The sequence below is a fragment of the Poecile atricapillus genome, chromosome 13 (genome assembly GCF_030490865.1).
Source record: "Poecile atricapillus isolate bPoeAtr1 chromosome 13, bPoeAtr1.hap1, whole genome shotgun sequence".
NCBI classification, from domain to species: Eukaryota; Metazoa; Chordata; class Aves; order Passeriformes; family Paridae; genus Poecile; species Poecile atricapillus.
The window spans coordinates 2736985-2758136 of NC_081261.1; the positions used below are offsets into that span (position 1 = coordinate 2736985).

General features: G+C 41.1%; 1 protein-coding gene across 1 annotated transcript in view; it reads left to right on the plus strand.

Moving 5' to 3' along the window:
* The window catches only part of CPEB4 (cytoplasmic polyadenylation element binding protein 4), a 37430-nt gene extending 16278 nt beyond the window's left edge, over window positions 1-21152 (plus strand). Inside the window, exons 3-8 of the mRNA XM_058849067.1 lie at window positions 10947-11120; window positions 12151-12240; window positions 12683-12801; window positions 13615-13729; window positions 13914-14095; window positions 16750-21152. Of these exons, the coding sequence (XP_058705050.1) occupies window positions 10947-11120; window positions 12151-12240; window positions 12683-12801; window positions 13615-13729; window positions 13914-14095; window positions 16750-16977 (908 nt within the window). The 3' untranslated portion in view covers window positions 16978-21152. The remainder of the gene's footprint in view (window positions 1-10946; window positions 11121-12150; window positions 12241-12682; window positions 12802-13614; window positions 13730-13913; window positions 14096-16749) is intronic.

The following is a 21152-nucleotide window of genomic DNA, read 5'->3' on the forward strand; positions in this document are numbered from 1 at the left end:
CTTGGAATCCATGTGCTGGAAATGATGTGGCAGTCAGAGCTCTTTAAAACACAGCAAAACATTGAAATAGTGCTGAATATTTTCATGTCTAACTCGGTGATTTGATCTTCAGAAGTGGTACAACCAACAAAATCGTTCTGAATGCCGTGACAGCAGCCTTGCTAATCTGATTAAAACCTTTCTAAGGTTTTCTTGCTTTCTTTTTTGTATTTGTGGCTTCGTGAAATTAATTCCATCCTTATTTTTTTAGAAGTGTGTTTAATCTTCTGCTTTGTTTAATGTCACTGTCCACCAAGTGCATTTTGTTTAGGGTTGTTTTTTTTTTGTTTTCTGAATTCTTGCTTTGATAATCTCTGACCATTCTGGATCATCTTCAAAGCTGCCTTTAATTTGGAGCTGTATTTCATGAGTGGTGTCTGTTCCTTGTTTTAGAAGACACTGAATTCTCCTGCCTCCCTTCCCAAACTGCTCAAGCTACCTGTCTTTTTCCTTTTTGCTCACTTTGTTCACTTTTTGCCTTGATGTTGAATCATTTGAGTCTTTTGTTAGCTGCGTTTTGCATGATCTCTGTCATCATGTTTGTGAGCCTTGAAATGGCATGAAAGAAGCAGAAAGAAAAACCTGAAGTGCTTTTCTTAAAAAGGAGTTAAAGAAGAAATGGGTGTAATGAGAAAAGGGATGAGTTTTTAGCAAAAATAAGGAGATGAACACTGAGGAGTGAGTGTAAAAGGGAAAATTTGGGTCCTAAGAAAGTCATAATTTCTTTAGTCATGGGCAGTCATTGCTTATACCCAGGAGTGACTAAAATCTGAATTTTGCATCAATTATTTAAGATATTTCAAGAAGGAATCACGATGCATATAGAATTTGTGTATCGAGTATCCACTTCTTTTAATCCAGCATTAGCTAAAATGATAACAACTATTGCTGAGGCAAATTTAAAAACACATTTTAAAGTAGATTTCTCCATCCTTGGCTTAATGCTTTGTGTGTTGGAATGCAGATTGGTCAGCTGGGAGGGCAGGTTTTTTCCACTCCAGTGTTGATGGTTGGGCTGTCAGGTGAGTGGAGCAGTGACGTTCTGCCTCCAGATAGGCACATGTCAAATGAGGTGCAGGGAATGGTATTTCAGCTTTACTCAGAAATCCCATTAGCAGGAATCCCAGCTCAGCACTCAGATTGGGTGTGAGAAATAGATAAATGTTATACATGGAACGTGGGGATACTTATATAAATATGTACTTGTATAAACACTGCTGGTGCCTGGTCCTGTGCAGCACTTTTGAATCCAGGCAGGGGAAATGGTGATTCTTTTAAAATAATGTTTTCATTTTCTCTTCCCATTTGGATTGGGTGTGGGGAAGTGTGTAGTACAGTTTTATCAAGTTACTGAGAAAATGAGTGTCCTACCTGTGCTCTTCACTGGAAAATGAAAAATGGGGAAATGTTCTGCTGCCCAGACTTCAGTGTGCTTCATCACAGAACCGTGGGATGGGATGGGATGGGTTGGGATGGGTTGGGAGGACCTTGAAGCTCATCCAGTGCCACCTCTGCCATGGCCAGAACACCTTCCACTGTCCCAGGCTGCTCCAAGCCCTGTCCAGCCTGGCCTTGGACACTTTCAGGGATCCAGGGGCAGCCACAGCTTCTCTGGGCACCTGTGCCAGGGCCTGCCCACTCTCAAAGGGAAGAATTTCTTCCCAATATCCCATCTCTCCCTGCCCTCTGGCAGTGGGAATCCATTCCCCCTTATCCTGGCACTCCCTCCCTTGGAAATTGTCCCTCTCATGTTTCTCATTGGCTCCTTCAGGCACAGTTAGGTCACCCCAAATCCTTCTCTTCTCCAGGCTGAACAATCCCATTTTTCTCAGCCTTTCCTCATGGGTTGCTGTTGACTTGCTTGTGTTCCTGTTCCCTTCTTGTTTGGGAGTGAATTAAGAGGATGGTTAAAAAAGGAACCAAGGCCTCGTGTTGCATTCCAGGCTGTCTTGTGATCATTCCTTCCACAGACAAAAATAAGTTGCTTTGAACCTATTATTGTACTTAAGGAGCTGCAGGTTTAGATCTTGCAGTGTAAATCCAGCTTTTGCAAGTCACAGGCAGGTAATCCAGGAAAAAGCCTGGACAGAATTCCTGGTGCAGGAATTGGTGATGGATTGGACAGATACCAGAGCTCTTGGGGGTGAAATGCTTCATATAAAGACTCCAGGAGCACAGTGATACAAACCATGGCAGCAAAGATTTGGGAAGGTTTTACACCTTCTCATAAGTTGTTCCATAAATTCTCTACTAGGTTCAATAAATTCTTCTTGTCACTTACAAAATAAATTTTATCTAGCAATATTTAGCCTATGACATCCAATTCCTCTTTCCTCCTGTCAGAAAGTCTGTCATTAATGAAGTTACCATGTTTGAACTAGTTTTGTGGTTGAGAAGCTGATTCCTGTAATGCTTTTCCTTCTCCCAGCTGCAAACTCTGCCTTTCATTTCATATTTTTCAAGTGAATACAGTAATACTTGAAGTGTTCAAAAGATAAATGCTGCCAATTATTCCATATCACAAACTGGAAGATGTATTGAGGCAAAAGATGGGATGTTTTTATAACTTGGTGTCTATTTTCCAGCAGTCATACATGAATATAAAATAAAGCTCAGTGCCATGAGCAGCAGGGCGCCTGCTTTCCTGATATACAGTATAATTCCAACTAACATCCAGTCTCCAGCTGATGGTTGTGCTCCATCATTTGCTCCCCTGTTTTTGGTTTCTTATCTCACACCCTGTGGGGGGATCCTGGAGAAGAGTTGCAATCAAATACATACAATATTTAAAGCTCCCACTTAAATGGATTTGCAGCATCCCACTGGAATATAATTGGAATTAAGGAACAAATATTGACCCCTGGTAGACAAAGCGGTAGCTGTGCCTAGGATTTGTAGTGGGTTGGTTTAGGAGTTCTCTGTGTTCTGCTGTTTGATAGCAAAGAAACTTCAAAGTCACCTTTGAAGCTTCTGTGTTTTTGAGATGAGGGAGACTGAATTGGGTTTGTCACATTTCAGGAGCAGTTTAGTGGTTTGGAAATGTAAGAAAATCCTTTCTGGAGGTTCCTTTGGACCAGAGGCCCCGTTGGGCTGGCAGAGCATCAGCAGCAAAGCAGTGATGCTGCTGCTGGTTTTTAAAGCCCTCACACAAGCTGAACTCAGGGTTTCCAGAGTTAACCTTCTTTATCCCATTTCCCCTTCACCCTTAGGCTTGAACTGTGGAGTTCCCATCCCTGGAGGTGTCCAAGGAAGGCCTGGATGTGGCACTCAGTGCTCTGGGCTGGGTGACAAAATTGGGATCAGTCACAGTTTGGACTCAATGGCCTTGGAGTGCTTTTCCAACCTAAATGATTCAGGGATTCAGTAATTTCTGGAAGCATGTCCAGGGCTTTCTGCCTCAGTTGCCCAATCTTGAATTATCTTGAATTATCTTGAGCTCCTGACAGAGGTGGATTTGAAGCTGGGCTGGAGTGGCAGAGTTGGAAGCAGGATTCTCCTTCCTGTCCCTGCCTGGGAATCAGGGAATCCCAGAATAGCCAGGCTTGGAAGGGACCTCTGGAGATGATCCAGTCCAACCATTGCCAAGGCAGGGTCACCTGGAGCAGGTGACACAGGGACACATCCAGGGGGGTTTGGAAAGTCTCCAGAGAGGGAGAACAGTCTGGGGGGCTTCCTCCCAGGGAGAATTCTTTCCTGGCTGTGACTGCCCCTTCTCTCCAGTGAGATTTTCTTTAGGCAGATTAGAGCCTTCTAAACTTGCAGCTCATTCCACAAGCCTTGGAAACAGTCGCTCTCCCTTGCAGTGTTCTCAGCCTCTCCTCCAGCCCTGCTTATTTGATGTATAAAGTTGTCAACACTCCCTGTTCGCAGTTATTATGCTGAGAATCTGCTTTCTGCCACTCATTCAGGTTCTACCTTTCTACCATGTGAACCCAATTAATTCAACATAATCACAGGTAAAAACAGTGTTACTTACCAAAGGATTTTGCAGGATGATTCTCCACAGGGTTTTTAAAGGAAAGAAACCTCTTTACTTTTTTGTCTGTCAGTTGTTTTGTGATGGTGACCTGGAACTGAAAATTAAAGATTCTACTCAGACCTGTACTTGAGTGCTGTGGAATAACAGAAACTTCATTTTGTTCCTGTTCTTGACAGAAGGAATGGTAAATACTTGTCTTCAGGCATCTGGCTTTACTTGAAATAAAGCATAATATTTGCATCTACAAAAATACTCCTGTTTTTCAGCATTTGTTTGGACATTTTGGACATAAGGTAGAGCTGTATTTCTTACTTGTTTTTTTTTTGGTTTTTTTTTACTCTCTTTTTACATTGTGTTTCTTTAAAAGTAAATTAGGAGGAAAAATACAAGTTTTGGCAACTCAGCTGCTTAATTTTGCAGAATCAGTAATTCAAAAGGTGCTAATCCTTGGCTTTGTGCACTGAAATTTAGGCTTCTTTGCTGTTTTCATGCTGACTTTGACATTGCTAAAAGTGTGTCAAATATACATTCTTCAGATGTACATATAGAGCTGCTTAATTTTTCCAAGACTGTTTTAAGATTAATAAAATATTATTGGAATAGTTTTCACTCTTTGAAGTTTGGTAGCACTTGAAATCCACAAAAAAGGGAATCTCTCATATTCCCTTTTAGTGGCTTGGTTTGGAAAACAATTTTTAGGGCAGGGATCTCATTTGACAGTGTCAGAGATGGCTGGGACTGTAAAATGCAAAGTTCTGACAAGGAATAGATTCACTGTCAGTACAAATTTGGTACCATTTTGTTCAGTTTATTCTGTATTGACAGAATTTCTCCTGGATCAGGTGTCCTGGGCTGCTGCCACTGCCATGTATGGGCTCTTGTTCCACAGCCAGCATGGAATAATTCCACATCATGTGCTTGGAATAATTTGCCTGGAATGAGATTAAGTGCCTGAACTGGGCAACGTTTTTGCACAAATGCAAATGTCTCATGCTGACACTCATGGAACTGGTGAGGGATCCTTTCATGGCTTAGAACTGAAATCAAGGAATGCATAAAAACAGGACTTTTTTTTTGCTTGCTTTAGAACCACAGAGTCAGAGTGCCTTGGGTTGGAAGGGACTTTAAAGGTGATTTAGTTTCATCCCCCTGCCATGGACAGGGACATCTTCCACTATCCCAGGTTGTTCCCAGCCCTGTCCAAGCTGGCCTTGGGCACTTCCAGGGATGGGGCAGCCACAGCTTCTCTGTGTCAGGGCCTCCCCACCCTCACAGGGAATAATTCCTTTCCCAAATCTAATCTAAACCTTCTCTCTGTCAAGTTTGAGGCCATTCCCCCTTGTCCCATCACTCCAACAACTTTTCATGGCATTACCTGCTTTCATGCTGAAAATGTCATCTAAGAATTAAATTGTAAGGCTCTACTAAATAGAAAGACATATTTATATGTGTAATACATGCAGATAGATAAGGTTTTGTATGTTCTAATTTAACAAAGTATATATAGCTCTCTGCAAAATCCCCATTTGGGTCTGTACATTTAATAGAGATAATTTAACCCAATATATATTAAATAGAGATGTTCTTTAGAATTTTCCCTTTTCTTCCCTTGGTTTGGTTAAGCTGATGTTTAATTTGTTCCCTGGTGAAACAGGGCTCGAGGTGACCTTACAGAACCTCTTGTGAAATGTCCTCTTACCTGTGGCAGAAACATGTGATCCATGAAACTTAAAGTTGTGAAATGCAAAGCGATGATAAAATCTCACTCTGGAGTTAGAACCAACCGTGCCTGCCCTCAGGGAGTAGTGGGGGGAAAAGGTAGTAAAATATTAGAGTTCATGTTTTTAATGGCCTTGTGCACAGTGTTGTCAATCTTGATATAATTGCAAAGTAGAGTTGAGTGTAAAAGTAGGAATAAAGCTCTGCTGCTATAATGGCTAAAGCAGATTGTGCTTCAGTTATTTTTCTATAATTTAAAAGTAAAATTCAGGCAAGTCAAAATGTTTTCTCTGGTAGATTCAAGGATATCCAGCTCACTTTTAGAAATAACCCTGTGGAATTTTGATACTTCTGTTTCTGTACAAGTCCTAAGGGAAACAAAGGACAGCTTGGCCACAAATCACCTTCCCAGCTTCAGTGAAAGCCTGAAACTCTCTGATAGTGGTCATATTTACTTTCCAACATAAACAACTGCTCAACAATCTTAGTAACAATAGAGAAAACCTTATTATACCCTTTAAAAAAAAAAAAATCTGACCTCTGACACTTTTCTCCATTTATATAATATTTAACAAACAGCTGCTGATGGTGTAAATACAAAATGCACCTGGAATCAGCAAGAACCAGGTGCTCAATTTGTGCAGCACAAACTCAGAGCAGGTTTGGGGTTTGAGTGATTTAGGATCCCTGGATTTTTCAAGGTTTTTCAGCAGGATGTGTTTTTGGGGTTATGCCCAAGATGCTGACAGGCTTTGTGGTGTTTCCTATGGAGGGAAGAGAGCTCAGCACGTTTAATTGGAGGTATAGACACAAAATATATGAATTTTTCAAAAAGAAAGGAGAAAGGGAAGGGGCCAGGAGCCCAGTAAGTGTCTCAAATGATAAGACACAAAAATTTGAGTGGGTTGTTTATTCCTGATGTTCCTTAAAATGAAACTAAAAGCAGCAGATTTTTGCAAAAGATCATTGACTTTCTCTGTGGCTTTATTTTAGACACAGAAATAAAGGGAGAGCTGAAGGGACAAAATAATTGAAGCAGCTGCTAATAGCATTTTAAATTTCAGGCTGCTCTTATTGAAAAAACATCTCTGCATTGGTTATCAATGAGCAGTTGAACCAGTTGCATGAACACTTTGTATTTTTTAGGTTTTGTAGCGAAATTCTCACATAGATATCTCATGAGAAATAAATCTTAGGCCCTTTATACAATTATCTGAACCACTGAAGAAACAGGAATGAGAAAAACAACTTTGAGGAATCCAAACCGAGGCTGCAGTTGTCTCATTTCTCAGCAAAGGATGGGCAAATGTTGTGATCTACAAATGAAACCTTTTCCTGTGGTCAGTGGCAGTTTAAGGTTAATTTGTGCAGCAGCTTAGCTGGGTACTCCTGTAGCAAAGCCTCCTCTTAATCTGAAATTCGGAAAGCCACAAGGGGGGACTCAGCTGCCTTCCTGGCCTGCCAAGAGAGCATTCCTTGCCTCAATGCTGTTTGTATTTCACAGAGTTTCACATTGTGTGAAATTAATGGCGTGTGATGAACCCTGCATTCAGGGAGCAGAGAAAGTTTGTATCTGTGCTGTGCTGGGTGAGTTCATAAACTGTGGCTCCTGAGAAATGTTTTGAAATGTCAGATGTTGGTATTTTGCGGCTTAGACGTGAAGCAAACGCTGAAAACAAGAGGTAAATTAAGAAGAGGAAGAGGAAAAAAAATCGTAGTATTTGGTTCTCCAAACGTAGCATTTGGCATTGGAAATAATTCCTAGCTGGTGGCTGAGCCTTTTTGGGGTGTTTTTTGTCCTGGTAAAGGAGAAAAGTCCTCTTGTCTTGAGTGGGGAAGCTGTGAGGAGTCCCCTGGCCTGAGCTGTGCTCTCACATCCACGGTGCAGTCGTGTCTGGGTGTTGGTGCCAGCAGTGAGTGCACAGAGAGGAGGAGGCTGCGTGGTTTTGTCACTCAGTCAGAAACCACAAGCAGGATTTTTATGGCTTTATAGGCAGAGCTGGCTTTAAAGTGCTTGATGTGCTCCAAAACGTGCAAAGGCTGCTGGGCTCAGTCAGGGACACAGCAAGATTGCTGATGCTTTGTGATTTCCTTACATTTCTCCTTTGAGGACTACATCAGCCTCCTGCATTTCTAAATTCAAAATTACCATGGGAAAACTGTAATTGTAAAGGTCTTCAGCCCTTCAGATTCTCCCATAAAACCTTTGCCTCAAGAATATGCTCCAGTCTGAAGACCAGGGTTTTGTTTTGTGTTCTTGGTGCTAATTCTGAGTCTCTACCAGAGGAGTGAAATGATCTTATGGATGTTAAATAATCATGAAGTAAATTGGATTGATACAGTTTTTATTTGGAAAGAGGAAATGACTCCTGTATTGTTGTGGTTTACAAATATTGAAATGCTTAAACTAATTGCTGGCCTCAATTTTGAATGGGGAAGCAAAATCAAGCACATGATGTGCTCAGAGTTTCTCACAGCACTTGCCAGGAAGAATCCAAGTTTTGAAAACAGTTGGCCTGCTTTCAGAAAGAGATTTTAATGAGATTAAAAGAGAAAGAATGTGCAAGTTTGATTAGAAAGTTTGGCCGTGCTCTGACAATGGGTTCTTGCAAGCCAGCACAGAAAATGCTGTTGTTTTTAGGGGTAGAATTGATTTGTTCTGAAACATGAAAAGTAGGAATGAGTGGGTAACTTGAATTATTCCAGCACAGTGTCTTGGGTTGGTGTGAGAGAATCCATCCTGTTGGATACACTGCTGAGTCTAGAAGGCAACTTTAGTGGCCCAGTTTTCTCCTTGATTTTCCTGTTTTTCAGCTGGTTATTTGCCAGTCAGAATTGAACCAAGGATTTCGTGGGTTGTGCAAAGCAACCTGATTTCAAAACAGAAAGTATCACACCAATCTTGCACTTTCCTTGTGTCAGGGCTTCTCCTCCAGCTCGGGTGGAGAGCAGTGTTGGAATATTCTGGAGCTTGGCAAGGCAGAGAGAGCCTGGTGCATGAGGAAAGATCCATTTGCTTATAGGCACACGCCCAGGAATAGCTCAAATAAATAAATAAATGTGCAAATTCGGAGCTAAAATTGCTTCCAAAAGTCTCTTTGATTATCCATATCCACTTGGTCAGCCTCCTGTCGCCGTGGTTTATCAGTAAGTAACAGAGCTGGGCTGAGGAGGCCACGGGGGGTGGGGAGGGACAGCTTGTGAACACTTATTTTAAATGACCTGGATCTACAAAGGCTTGAGAATCACTGAGTCAGTATAAAGGCAATAAAACGAGGTCTTTTGGTCCTTATAACAATGATTGAAAGACTGTTTTCTTTCTCATTTAACATGCAGCAAGGACATATGGGAGAAGGCGAGGTAACAATATTCCTCTTTAATTTTCTAATGTTGACAATGTCTCATGGGAGAAATAACATTAAGTTTTACTAGAGGGCAAAGTCCAAACTTTAAGCTTATAAGGGAGCAGTTTCACATACATTTGCATAGTCTGCATGCCATAAATCAGCATTTTAACTGGATTAGGGAGTACCTGAGGCTGAAACGATCACAGTGGACATCACCTGGATGGTTTGTGACCCTGGGGGGCTGTGTTTGTGTGTGTGTGTGTGTGTTATGAATGCCAATGCTGGAGGAGTTTATTTGGGGAATTTTGGGTGCTGATGGAGCATAAAGACAGTGAGTGTCTGACCTGCTGGGTTCAATGTGTGTGTGTGGAGTTCTCCAAGAGCAGCTGAGGAGCCTGGAATGGGGGGTTAGGTTTGGGAATTGCTCCCTCCCAACAATACCTGCAGGATTGGGGTCTTGAGAGATGAAACAAATCACATATGCACCAGTTCCTTAGGGAAAAACAAGGCTAAAGTCAATACTACAATATTTTTATCATAGTAGGAATGAAGTTTGCCCAGCTACAGAAAGAGGCCCGATTATACTTGGCTGTTATTTTTATTAAAGGTGTGTAAAAGATTCTTGAAATTTCAAATAAGGCAACCTGACCGAGCCTTCCATTTTTTATTCCTGTAAATTCTATGGACCGTGGATTTTACTCCTTTTTTTTTTTTTTTTTCTTTCAGCTTCTTAGCTGTTTGATTTTTTTTCATGGAAAATGTCTGTATCTTGGTCAGATTTTCTGTTTTCAAGATGTTTTCTTTTTTAAAATCAATTTCTTTCAAGGCCAGGAAGCAAAACCAGGAGAAATTAACCTCAGCAGTACATTTCTGTGGTAGATTGGGATGAATCCTGAAAAAGCAGACACAGTGTATCACATCATAGACAAAAGGAAATGTATCCTAAAACTTGTAGCATGCCTCATTACTTACTCTCCCTATATATATTTATTCCTTAAATGAATAGTTTGTTGTGTAGCTGTTGAATATTGGAACTAAACAGGGAATTCATGGCAGAGAACAGCTCCTGTGCTCTGTTTATGATATTATACAGCGGCATTTATAACAAATAATCTTATTTAAAAGAAATATTATTAAGGAACTCTATGATAAAGGATTATCATAGAAAGATGCTGGACTGTGAGGGGAACATTTCTCATTTTACAACATTTTGTCTTAGGGTGAGACCATTAACAAAACTTTGTTGTAACACTGAAGAAAAGTTGTAGGGGGGACAAAATTTTCAGTGTTTGCTGTAAATGACAGTGGGTTTTCCTGTTTTCCTCAGGTTATTTTTGTTATTTATTAGTGGGTGGTTTATGATATGTTTTCATATCAGGTAATTTAAACGTGTAATATATTTAATTGGTAGAATTCTTATTTTCCCATTTTCATCTTGAAATTGTATCTATTCCCTGGAAGAAGCTGTTCATTGGAAAATTGAATATATGGCTTGATATTGTGAAAGCTCCAGAAACCAAATTGGCTGTTCCCTTTCCTTTTTGTACTTTTAAAAAAAAACCTCATTGGAAACACAAAATATTATGGAAAGCAGTCAGCTCGAGCACCCGTTAGAAATCCTGGTTTGTTACGAGGAGGGACCTTTCCTCTGAAATGAAGCATTTGATCTGCTGGGTGATACTGAAAACTAAAAGGGTGCAATGAAATCGAGAACATAACTGCTCATTCAGAGTGCAAAGCACTCCCAGTTCTGCTGATGCAGCAACTGGTGCATTTTCCCCAATTATTCCAACAGTGTGCGCTTTGTTCTGTTAGTATGGTTTTTTTTCCCTGTTTTTCTTTTTTTCCAACCCCCTCTTCAGGTCAGTCTTCGCTGTTCCCGATGGAGGATGGGTTCCTGGACGATGGGCGTGGGGATCAGAGCCTGCACAGCGGGTTGGGGTCTCCTCACTGCTTCTCCCACCAGAACGGGGAGCGTGTGGAACGCTATTCCCGAAAAGTCTTTGTTGGGGGGCTGCCTCCGGACATCGATGAAGGTACAAAACCTCACCCAGAACAGCTGCTGGGCTGGGAAACCTTCTGGCTGCCAGCTCATGGGATGGGTGTTTTCCAAGCTTTGATATGGAAATGGATCTTTCTGAGTTTAGGCTGTGGTGTTGTTCTGCCTCACCTTGCCATGATTTAAACTGACTTCAGCAGGATAAAAAGTACAGAAGTGCAAAATTAAACAAGCCAATATCACCTGTGGAAACTCATAAATCCATTGCAATCATTTTACAGGCCCCAGAAGTCAGCAGCAGGAAAAGCTGCTCGTAGTTTTATAAGGTCTGTGTGGGGTACCAAGACCTAACTCTGGTTCCTCCTGTGTAGCTGAGGTTGTTTCCAGCAATGATTTTTGTCCTGTGGTAACTTCTGACCTGTGTGTGGTGAGAACCCAGACTGGATCTGTGCAGGGCTTCCTGAGGCACCAGGGGTTTGTGGTGGGTCCATCACAAGACACAGGTGGCAGAACACTGCAGTTGTTAAAATAAAATTTAAAAGTCACTTATAGGTGTTGAGAAGCTACGTTTCACCAGAGCTCTGTGTTGTGTGGGTATGAGCCTGCTGGGATAATGGTTAGAAGAAATACAACTACAAAGCTGAAAAGATTTTTTTCTTAATCACAGAATTGTTTTACTCCCCACTTTTTCTGTGTCAGAGTTTGTAATGCACTGCTGGGACATGGCAACTTAAATTTCATGTCATCCATGAGAGTAGTTGAAGCTGGATTATTATAACTGTAAAGATGGAGTGGCTCAGCTTCTCTGAATTAGTGGGTTATGAGCTTTTATTTATAATTATCAGTAGAAAGAAAAGTTTGAGCTTTGGCCTGTCTTGTTTTATAAGGAGTGTTCTGACTTGTCACAAAGATTCCCCATCTGCTACTGAGCACTGCTGTGAGCTGCTGGACCTGGAGGGTCACAGAATGTTTATTTATGGATGAAGCTACCTGAAATCAGTGTCTTTCAAATGCCTGAAGTTCAGTTTATTTTAAGCTAATGCCTTTTCCCTTCTCTCCTGTTCCAGATGAGATCACTGCAAGTTTTCGGCGCTTTGGACCTTTGATTGTAGACTGGCCACACAAGGCAGAGAGCAAATCTTATTTTCCTCCTAAAGGTAAATGCCTGCAAACCAATAAAATTAGCATTTTAGAATATCTTTTTGTGAGAAAACATAAGATTGGTCTGACAGTGGCACGATGTTTAGGGGGAAAAAAGAATTTAATCCTTGGGATTGTTCTCAGCTGGTTTTGAATATGGCTTTGCAGTTGTTATTCACTAAAAGAATTCTTCCTTAACTTCCTGTTTTTACTTTATTCCATTTTCCCTCTTCCCCCCCGTTGTTGTACATGTAATAAGAGCTTTTTAAAGGCACTAAATGCCTTCCACAGCAGCTGGGATGAAAAACCAGAGCACTTGTGGCTTGGAAATGTGTGCTGAGAGCACCTTAAATCTTTTCCCTTCCTGTGTGGCAGCATGATGTCAAAGCTAATTCTGAGTCAAGTTCTGATCCTATAGACAAACAGACAGCAGTGATGTTTGTGTTTTCCCTTGGCCAGGATATGCATTTTTGCTGTTCCAAGATGAAAGCTCTGTGCAGGCACTGATTGATGCATGCATTGAAGAAGATGGAAAGCTCTATCTCTGTGTTTCCAGCCCCACTATCAAAGACAAACCGGTAGGTGGAATTGTCAGGGCCTGCACAATTCCTGGGTGATAATCACAAACTGGGCTCTTCACATGCAGTTTTTTCTGTCCTCAGAACGTTAATGTTAAAATTTCTTTAAGGTGTCAAATAAGCAAAAGACCAACTTACTGCTTTTGAACTAGACATAAGGAAGTTTTATAGTCTAGTTACAATGCCTGTTTTTATTAGAAAAAAATGTATTTCCAGACAGGTATTTTATGCTTGCTAATGATGAACATGTAGAATTCATATTGTCTGAGTGTTGTCTGTAACAGATAAATCCTAAAAAGCATACCATGGCACTGAACTGTAAATTATTAATACACAAATGGCTGGGGGGCTGATGCAAGTCTGTCAATAGTTGGGGAGAATTCTGCTCTAGTCCTGTGCTTCAAATTTTGGCCAGCTGTAACCACATACAGAGCAGCACAGTAACTAAACAGGCAGGTCTGGAGTCTGCTGCACTGAGATAAGGCTGGGACAAGAGGAGCAGTGCAGATCTGTGTGACCAGGGGGGTTGTACAGCACAGCTCTGTCATGATTAAGTAAATGTGTCAGCAGAGGGTGAGGGCTTTTTCCCCAGAAACTTAGGTAACGAGCAAGTGATGAAATTTAGCATCCTCAAACGGTCTGTCTTAAGAGAACTCGTTACCATTTCATTTGGAGAAATGATTGCTGAACAAGTAGAGTTAGAAAGTATAGCTGTTTAAGAAGTTTTCTTCTCTGTAGGACACTGTTGTAATTTATATTACTGAGACACTTTGAATTGTGAATGGTTAAAAAACCCAGGCTTTTTGTCCTTAGGTTCAGATCCGGCCTTGGAACCTTAGTGATAGTGATTTTGTTATGGATGGTTCCCAGCCTCTTGACCCAAGAAAAACCATTTTTGTTGGTGGTGTTCCTCGGCCTTTACGAGCAGGTACACACTGCAGCACTGGGCATGTTGGATGTGCAGCCTGGTTTGGGGAGCACTGGGGGAAGCGAGCCTGGCAGCGAGGGAATATCGAGCGTGGTGCCGCAGTGGGGGACACCGAGCGGCCTGAGGTGGTGCTTTGAGAGAAACAAGCGAGCCTAGAGCTGTTTGGTTTTGCTTTGTGCTGCAGTGGAGCTGGCGATGATCATGGACCGGCTCTACGGAGGGGTTTGCTACGCCGGCATCGACACCGACCCCGAGCTCAAGTACCCCAAGGGAGCCGGGCGGGTGGCGTTTTCCAACCAACAGAGCTACATTGCTGCTATCAGCGCCCGCTTCGTCCAGCTGCAGCACGGGGAGATTGATAAACGGGTAAGGCCTGCCCCCCTCCGCCCCTCCCTGCCTCACCAGGCTCCTTGGGAATGTCACACCGGCTCAATCCCAGTTTTAGGGACTCCTAAATGCAGCACAGAGTAAAACCGGAGTGGTGGGGAGCTGCTGGTGCTGGCACGTGGGAGGTGACTGTGAAAAAGATTTTCTCGAGTTGCTGAGTGTAGTGGGAAGTGTGGCAGCTGCCTTGGCCTTTTCCAAGAATACTGGGCTCCTCAGATGCACCCACTGCAAGGATTTGTAGTGTTTGTGAGATGCAGGGAGGGACGTGCCTGCCAAGGATGGGGCAGCTCTTACTCCTGCTCTGCAGATTTTAGAGCAGGCAGAACCACCCCAGTGTGTGCTGGGTGTCCAAGAGCATCCTGGTAGTGCCTTGTAAACTTGTTACTGTGCCCTGCAGCCTTGCAGTCACCCTCCACAGCCTGTGCAAAGGCTGGGCTTGGTTATTGCATCCCTTTGTTATTGTGCTCCTTCTTATTTTAAATTAGAGGAATATGCCAAATGGATCAGCACTTAGCTTTCTTCCCTCTTCATCTCTCTAAAATATAACTGCCAGTTACAGTGATCTTCAGACCACAGTTTTGAGAAACTCAGATGCTCACAGCTCCTCTTGTAATTTATCCTTTGTCTCTGGATTTTTCCTACATGACTGTCACTGCTGATCTTAATTTTATAGTTAATACAGTGGAAAACCTCCAAACTTGGCTGATTAGCCCATTATCATTTCACTTCTGCTTCGGCTATAAAGCAGAAGAATTGTAACAACAATTTGACTGTGGGCCTGTGAATTGGAATGTCTTTGTTCTAATCTTGGCTCTGAAATAAGTTCTGTACAGCTTTGAACAAATAATTTGGGCTGCCCTTGTGCAACTTGTGCTTGCATAAGCAGACACTTGGGTGAATAGGTCCATTGAAACTGGAGGGACTACAAATTTAAGTAAGTACTTGTGAACTCTGAAAAAAAACTTTTGCAATCTATTTCCCCTTCCTTCTCTCCTCCCACTCCTTATTTCCTCATTTTTTCTATAAATTTTGTGTGGGGAGATAAATACTCAGAGAGGATTTATTCTAGGAGAGATTGGGTGCATGAGGGAGGTAAAAATCCAGCAGCACTGGTTTTTATTGAGATTCTATTTATTAACAATTTCCAAACTGTTTTTCTGTGAAAAGAAAAATAAAATTACTTCAAAAAACAGCAACAAGATGGGATTTCCTGTAAAATTAGGCAAGGAGGTTCTGCTGAAGGGTGTGCCCTGAGATAATGAACAGGAAGGGTTCAGTGGCTGAGCCTCCCACCCTCAGTGGGCCTGATGGAGCTCTGTGTCCAAGGCTTTCTCTGGAGCTGGGAAATCCTCTGTGCCCAGCTCAGGGAGCAGTTACAGCCGTGTCACACTCAGAAAAAATGTTCCAAGGACACCTGAGTTGCAGTTTGACCTCTGAAGGCAGCTGAGCAGAGGGAGCAGAGCCACCACATGAGTGGGGCCTGTGTGGCATCTTTGTCCTTTTAGCGCTTGGAGAAGGCAGCAGTCCTCAAAAAACCTTCAACCTCCCACTGCACAGCAGCTCAGGGCATGGGGAATGTGGTGTTAGGAATATTTGCCTGCTTTTCTGCTCTTCCACAAATTGACTGAGTTGTCAGGGCGGGGTTTTGGGAAATGCAAGTGGAGCACTGAAAGAGGAGAAAACCAGGTCATTAAAAAGGCTGCTGTGCCGTGTCTGAGCAGTTTATGTGTCCTGTAAGCAAAAATGACATCAAGCTACTGCAGTGCCATCTGGACTGTGATAAAATTGGGTGGGTTTAAAAACCCAGGAAATGGTGAATGTCCTTCTTTGCCTGAGGTGTGTCCGAGGCCTGTGAGGTGCTGAGAGGAGCAGTCCTGGGCCAGATGCAGAGATATCAGCAGAGATACCAGTCACAGCCTGGGTGTTTGAAAATGTTGGTGAAAACATCACATTAAATGAGCTTTAGAGAAGGTTCACAAACCTTTCTGGAGCAAGAAGTTGTACCTGTATTTATTTCTACCATTCTGAATTCCTGCCCATCACCTGGCCCTTAATGCCAGCAGCGTAGGAGGGCATCAGTCCCATGGTAAGCCTCTCACTTGATCCCAACAAGATCAGGTGGATTTCCTTTTGCTGAGAGGACTAAGCCATGGAAAAAATACAGAAATGAAGTGTTTATTTAGAGAATAAAGGACTTGTCTTAACGTTGGAAATTCAGACACTGAAATTTGCAGGCCACATTTAATCAGCATTTGCAGTGTTGTATAAACAGTTTCCATTCCTGCCTGAAAGGGACAGAGCTTAATTTGGCATCAAAAACAACTCCCATATTATCCAAGGTTTTGGTGTCAGTCAGTAGGTTGTTAGAGCTTTTCTATAAATCAGTGGCAGCAGGAGTGAGACTGATGGTCAGCACTGATTTCTGGGCTTTTTCCTAAGGATCAAGGAGGGGCTAGAAGTGTTGAAATGCCTGGAATTTTGGGTGTTCAGCGGCCACAATCAGGCATCATGGTGGGGAAATCTTTCGTGCAGCATTCCCTCCTGCATAACTGCTGTCTGCCCTGCTAAAACACAGGTGTGGAATTAAGAGTTTGCCCTGAAGAATGACCCCCTGTCTCGTTTTGTGGCTGCAGGTGGAAGTTAAGCCATATGTCCTGGACGATCAGCTGTGTGACGAGTGTCAGGGCGCCCGCTGCGGCGGGAAGTTCGCCCCGTTCTTCTGCGCTAACGTGACGTGTCTGCAGTATTACTGTGAATATTGCTGGGCTGCTATCCATTCCCGTGCCGGCAGGGAATTCCACAAGCCCCTGGTGAAGGAGGGAGGGGACCGCCCGAGACATATTTCATTCCGCTGGAACTAAAGGATCGCTCATTTGCAGGCCTCCAATTAAGTGCACTCTTCTGTTCTCCCCGACTGCCCTCCCCACCCCTCCCCTCACTCACAGCATGTCCTTTTGTAGTAGTCTGTAATTTAACAATAGTCTAATGAAAGAATGACCTATAAATGGGTATTTTATAGAATCTTGTCATTGAAAACTGTATTGGGAACTCCTTTTCGTATCGATAACATGTTGCAAGCGAGTTGCATTCTCTTGTCTTTACTACCGAGAGAACACTTAATTTCCTGCAACGTTTTCTTAGAGGAGAGAAAAATATTAAGAGAAGAGAATTGAAACAATAGAGTATTTTGGTTTTTTAATTAAATTATTGTTAATAAAGAACATAATAATACTTTTATTAAATAACCGTGTAACAATAACACTATCAGTCTGTTCTGACACTTTTCCCCCAGGGAAGCCTGTTTTTGCCTCTCTTTTTATTTTTTTTATTTTTTTTTTGTTTGGACTTTGGATTTTTCCAGCAACAGATGAAGTTAGCATTTACCTACCAACAGGAAAGAGCATGTTTAAAGCAACAGAAATGCATGAGCAAAGTTGAAGCAGCACTATAATAATGATCTTTTTTTGTTTTTCTTGTTTTTTTTAAACTCTTTTAAGGGTTTTGAGGCTGAAATTTTAGCTCGGTGTGTATCTGACCGTGCCTCTGGCTACCACCCACATCCAAATTACTAACAAGATAGGCAGAGCTTACTATATTTTCATCAAAATGATTACATTTTAAGAATTCCTGAATGTAAAAGTTGAGTAAAGTTACTACTGAGGGGGGAGTGCACTTTTTTTTTCTTTAAGAGAACTCAATTGTCTGGTTACAGCCCTAGATATCCTACCAAAGCTAGAGTAATGACAACTAGTGAACTGGCATTTCCTCTCCTGAAGGATAAATATATAGATTTTATTTTTGATGGCTATATATAACTCTATATCCTAATATACTAACATTCATCAGGGGCCAGCCTTTGCTCTCCATTTTGACGTGAAAAAATAGAAAACCTAAAGATACCTCAAGGATATCACTGATTTTTACTGGAGTTTTGATATTCCATTGTGGCACACAAACTCAAATTGGCTGCTTATTGGTTTCCCATCTTGGCTGTAAAGTCAGTTTTCGATCCCCTCAAATTTAGCTGTAACAGAAGGCATGAACCCAAGGAGTTTGCAAATCCCGCTTTGCACCCTTGGCCGAATTCTGTGCGTGGAATGGTGCGAGTGTGCAGATGCCTTTCTTACTCTTCCCATAGAAAGAATCCCAGCTCAGATCCCAGCTCTTCAGAACTAATTGTGGGGAGATAAAGACACGCAGGTGGAAGTGCCAACATCGCTAATTAACGCCGGCTTTATTGGAACTCAGTCCTACCTTGAGAAGCATCAGCCCGGGACACGCGAACCGAACGCTGTGGGTGCAGAGGGTTTAGTTTGAAACAGATGAATGAAGGAGTAGTTCTGAAAATTTATTTTTAGTACTTTTGAACTAAATGCCCTGGCCAACTTCTCCACCAAGGATGTAGCAGTGTGCAAACAAAGTGATTCTGTGGCAATCTCTGCCCGGCCTCCGGGGCCTGGGACCACCCGAGAGTCTCCCAAACCAAAGATTTGCCCTGGCACTGCTTGGAAAAAACATCTGCTCCCTTCAAAGCCCCCCTCCTCCCTTTCCCCCTGCCCCCATTATCTTTATGAGAAGCAGTTTTTCTGTTCAATACAGGCTTTAATGAACTGATACCTTACCAAGTTCCAAAGGTCAAAATGGAGACATTTGCTGTCTATTAGTCAAGTATAGCAAGGGAGCTGCTTTTACTGAAATCCCTGAAAATATTGACAACAGTAATGCAAATGCAGAGTGCTCTTGTGTAGATTGTCAGGGACCTTTTTTTTCTCTGAAGTACATAATTCTAGTTGGAATGTTCCTTTCATTTTTTTAATGCTTGTAGGTGGCTTGGGGTGTGCTATTGTGCCGATCCTACCCAGCAAACAGGTGAGGTGGGTTTCCATTACAAGAAAATAACACTGTTTGAGAACTAGCTTTGAATAATAATTTTTTCCCTTTGTACATGACCTGCTGAATTTCGGTACAGTGTTTTTGTAGCTAACTTATTTTGTCATGCACATAATGTATATTTGTTATGCACTACTTTTGTATATCTTGTTTTTCCAACAGTGAGCATTTTTAGGCACACTTTTCACTGACGGGATATCTCTTTATGCAATACCTCAATTTTTCATATTGCAAAGAGTAGCTTTTTGTACTTTTATTACTGAGAGATCTTCATATACTTCATTTTTTAATATAAATAATTTTAATAAATTTTATTTTCTTATATTCTGCTTTTTATACATTTCAGTGCTCTGCATACATTTTGAATTATGGATGTTGTGCACTGGCAATGCTATTTTAGAATCTGCAGAGAAAAGAAAGCATGTTGCTTAAACATCTTAGCCCAGCACCAGGTATTTGGTGTACATATAATTTAAGAAATAGTATATGTAAAGTTGAGAATTAAAGAAGAAAAAGCATGAAAGTGACAAATGACACTTGTCTTTAGACCCATGAAATTTAAATGCATAAATATAGTGTAGAAATTTAAAAGTCAAGAACCATCAAAATTGTCTACCGCTTCTTACTGAGTTTTTAAAAATTATACACAAATGCAGACGTTTTTGGTGAATGTTTAGCCATTTTTATTATTAATAAAGAATCGATGTTAGGTGTTTGATGCAGAACCGTGTCTGCTCTTTTAAATTATATTTAAAGAATAAAAGAGAGCCTGCTAGGTGGCAGGCATGTAATGTTAGTATGCATGACTAATGTAAGAAATCGTTATTCTACTAATATTCACTTGTGATTGTGTGACAAGCGTGTTTACAGATCCTTTGGTTACACTTCGATTTACAGGGCATAAACAATTCTCTCCATTACTCTGTGCTTCAGCAGTGCTGGCCAAGCCTCCTGATTGCACGGGGCTCTTTGGGGTTACCGTGTAGCCCCAGGCTCATTAACGTGTAATTAGCTACCGGTGGGGGGGGTGTCATTAATGAGCAGCGGCGTGCCCGGGGGAGTGACAGAGTAATTCCATGGTTATTTTTGCAATGTAAAATAAAGTGTTTCTGATTATTTTATATGTAAAGGAACCCCACTGCCCCGTGCTTTTTTGGTATAGTCTCTACTTCTCCATACACAGACCTCTGCAGAATGCAAATTTCAACCTTGCAGTGACTGAATTTAGCGTTTTATAAGGATGCTGTTGGAAAGACTTGATAATTCACCCCTTGTGTTTTTTGAAGAGTTCAAACCTTCTGTTCAAAGGTGATTTAAAACTTGAATGTGATGAATTGTGGCAAGTTAACTTCAAGTTATGTGCAATACCTATTTCAGACTTCTGGAAGATCTTTGCAGTGTAATTCTTTGTTTTTAATTGCAGACATTTAAAAATGTCATTTTCTACTGTTCTAGTAAATCCTCTTTCTTGCTGGTGTTTCTAAAGAAAAGAATCAGAAATCAATCTTTCTACTAATGTAAATTTGAGATTATTTTTAAAAAAAAATGGAATAAAACGTTTTGGTCATTTGCTTTATTTTATTATCTTATTTTAAAGCTACTGTGATAGCGTTGTAAGAATTGGGACAATATTGTATTCAACTGTTTTATTTTTTATATTTTTAAATTTTAAAGTATAATTAGTTTTTATAATTTTCATCAGATTTTTTTGTTATATTTTTTGGAAGTGAAACTTTTAGCAAGTGGGTGTCTAGTTTTTACTAATCCCTAATATGTTTTTCCCCCAATGTATTGCTCATATTATCAGAAGGAAAAGTTATTTAAGTATGTCAGTTAATTGTACTACTTGGCTGAATTTCCATATAGTTTTTACTGTGTATGGGGAGGTTGTAGTATTTATTATAGCATTTTAAATAAGGGTAATTCATTTTTTATTAAAGTCATTTTCACGTTTAAGTTCATATTTTTGTATGTTCTACTCTAAGTTATATAACACAAGTTACTTTTTTTAAAGAGTTCATTTGTTGAAGTGCTAGTGAAAATTAATGTTATTAAATAGTTTGCAAATGACTATTTATACCAGTATGCATATAATTTTTAAATATTTGTAATGTGAGATGTTGAATGAATAAAACTTTTAACTCAA